Source organism: Penaeus monodon, chromosome 3 (assembly GCF_015228065.2).
Source record: "Penaeus monodon isolate SGIC_2016 chromosome 3, NSTDA_Pmon_1, whole genome shotgun sequence".
In the NCBI taxonomy this organism is placed as follows: Eukaryota; Metazoa; Arthropoda; class Malacostraca; order Decapoda; family Penaeidae; genus Penaeus; species Penaeus monodon.
The window spans coordinates 51,172,981-51,175,480 of record NC_051388.1 but is presented as its reverse complement, the minus strand read 5'-3'; the positions used below and the strand labels follow the sequence as shown (position 1 = coordinate 51,175,480).

At 38.2% G+C, this 2,500-nt stretch overlaps 1 protein-coding gene across 4 annotated transcripts in view; it reads left to right on the top strand.

The window, feature by feature from the left end:
* Positions 1-777, top strand: part of LOC119596791 (haloalkane dehalogenase-like) — a 7,324-nt gene extending 6,547 nt beyond the window's left edge. For all 4 annotated transcript variants that reach the window (XM_037946144.1, XM_037946127.1, XM_037946119.1 and 1 more), the window contains exon 3: positions 1-777. This exon is cut by the window's left edge and continues 101 nt beyond it. In XM_037946144.1, the coding sequence (XP_037802072.1) occupies positions 1-699 (699 nt within the window). In that variant the 3' untranslated portion in view covers positions 700-777.
* Positions 778-2,500: the final 1,723 nt, after the last annotated feature.

Below are 2,500 nucleotides of genomic sequence, written 5' to 3'. Positions count from 1 at the left end.
CGTGTCATTGCACCAGACTTCATAGGTTTTGGCAAATCCGACAAGTTTACTTATCCCGATGCTTACAGCCATGACTTACACAGAATGACCGTGCGATTATTATTGGATTATCTTGGAGTGAGTAACGTCACACTTGTATGCCAGGACTGGGGAGGCTTGACGGGTCTTTCCGTTGTGAAAGACTCCCCGCATTTCTTCTCCAGGATAGTTGTGATGAATACTGGTCTGCCGGCAGGGACTCAACTCTCCTTATCCACGATCGACAAAGTTACTCCTTTCCTTTTATGGCGTGGCTTTGCGCAGCTCCTCGGCACAGCCCTTCCTGTCTACCACATATTCAAGAAAGCCTTACGGAATGTCCACCCCACTGTGTTGGATGGTTATAACGCGCCATTCCCATCCTCAGAATACAAAGCAGGAGCTGCTAAATGGCCTCTTTTAGTTCCTCTAACGTCGAACACGCCGGTGGCCGTCGACATGCAAGAAACCCGTGACTTTTTGAGCCAGAAATGGAAATCTCCTTTTCTAATTATGTTCTCTGATCGAGACCCTATTACAAGAGGACAAGATAAAACTTTCCTCAAGCTTCAGCCGCACGCCACGTGTAAGACAGTTCATGGGGCTGGACATTTTCTTCAAGAAGACAAAGGGGAAGAAATTGCGTCTCATATTGTCAGTTTCATTAATGGGAAACTTTAATGTTAGCATGTTATGAATTTTATTTGTTTTAAGGGCCTGCCTTGTAGTAGTTATTTATCTAATATATATATATATATATATATATATATATATATATATATATATATATATGCATATGTATATGTGTATATATATATATGTAAATAGATAAATATATGTATATTATAAGTGTGTGTGTGTATATATATATATATATTATATATATATATATATATATATATGTGTGTGTGTGTGTGTGTGTGTGTGTGTGTGTGTGTGTGTGTGTGTGTGTGTGTGTGTGTGTGTGTGTGTGTGTGTGTGTGTGTGTGTAGATATGTATATGTATATTGGTATATATATATGTATATATAGACAATTATACACATGTTATTGTTGGTGCGGCTGTAAATACAATATATTGCATATCTTTGCTTGTTATTTTTCATGTGCAATTTTGACATTTTAACAACTATTCACTAGAAGCAACAATAAGTCAGCCACGAGTTTTATGTTATAATATCTTATAACTCACAAAGAAGACAGGATTCTACTCAATTCAAAACAGTTATTTACATTTTACCCAAATGAATAAATCATGGAAAAGTGAAATGAAATAACTATGTTGTTGGTTTTCGACAAGTATGACTGATTTGAAAAGAGTATGAAAAATCATGGAACATATGATTATTGTCTTGGAAGACGGTTATTTTACGGAGATCAGTTATGGTGTATTTCCTATCAATGTGAGCTTATAAGCATTCCTTTGATAAAATGAATGGCATTCAGTGTATTTAAAGCATACGTGACAAGGTTAGGTTAACAAAACCTTCACGGTCACATTCAGAGACACTTAGAATACCTAATACGAAAAGCTTGCCCATCACCTAGGGACCGTCAGCCAATCACCTTCGGGCTGTCTTGTGCCTCATCCAATCACCGTTGAGTTGCCTTGCGCCGTAGCCAATCAGAGCCGTGGTGGCGGTGGACCCTCACCGGACAAAGTGTTCGAAATGTTAATGTGAGAATTCAGTCATCACTAGCGTTGGTCATCTCACCTGATAGGAGAAAGAGAGCCCTGGAACTGCTTTATCTAAGAGGCATTACACTGCAGAATGTTCAGTTTCATTCTTCTGAGGTGCATCGAGCAAGCTGGATTTACTCCATGCAGATCCTCAATAGACGTATTCTTGTATCAATGCAGAACATTGTTATGGGTTCAGCCATGGGCTGCTTGTAGCCGACATTGAAATCAGGAAGGCATACAATTTGATGCAGATCACTCAGAGTGGAAATGAGTTGTATGGCAAGAGAACAGGAGGCGGAGGGAGACAACGAGATGAGTAAGGAAAGAACTAGGTGACCATGGTTAGATTGCAAAATATTTGGTATTTGCTCGTCAGTATTATCATTGTTATTGTTATAACCAACATTTAATTATTTTCACAAGCAGTATTACAGAATGATAGAGAGAATTAGGTATGCTCTGTCTCTCACATTCGCTCTTCACCTATTTTCCATATATGGATAAGCAGTAATTGACTGAGAGAGTGAGTAATTGTGTGAAGTCTAATCGACTGATGGCATTTAAGAGTAACTGACTCAGAATCACATAATAAATTCGCTAAAATGTACTTTAAAGATATCTCTTAAATGTCACATTTCATGAATTTCATTTTCTAGCCTTCCGTCCTAGAGTCTCTTAGAGATTTGATTGATTGATTGATTCTTGCCAAAGCCCGTCATCGGGCATGACTTTATTATCTCTATGATGACGATCCAGCAATAGTTTAGTTGCTAAATAAGAAAACAGATTAAGCTGTAA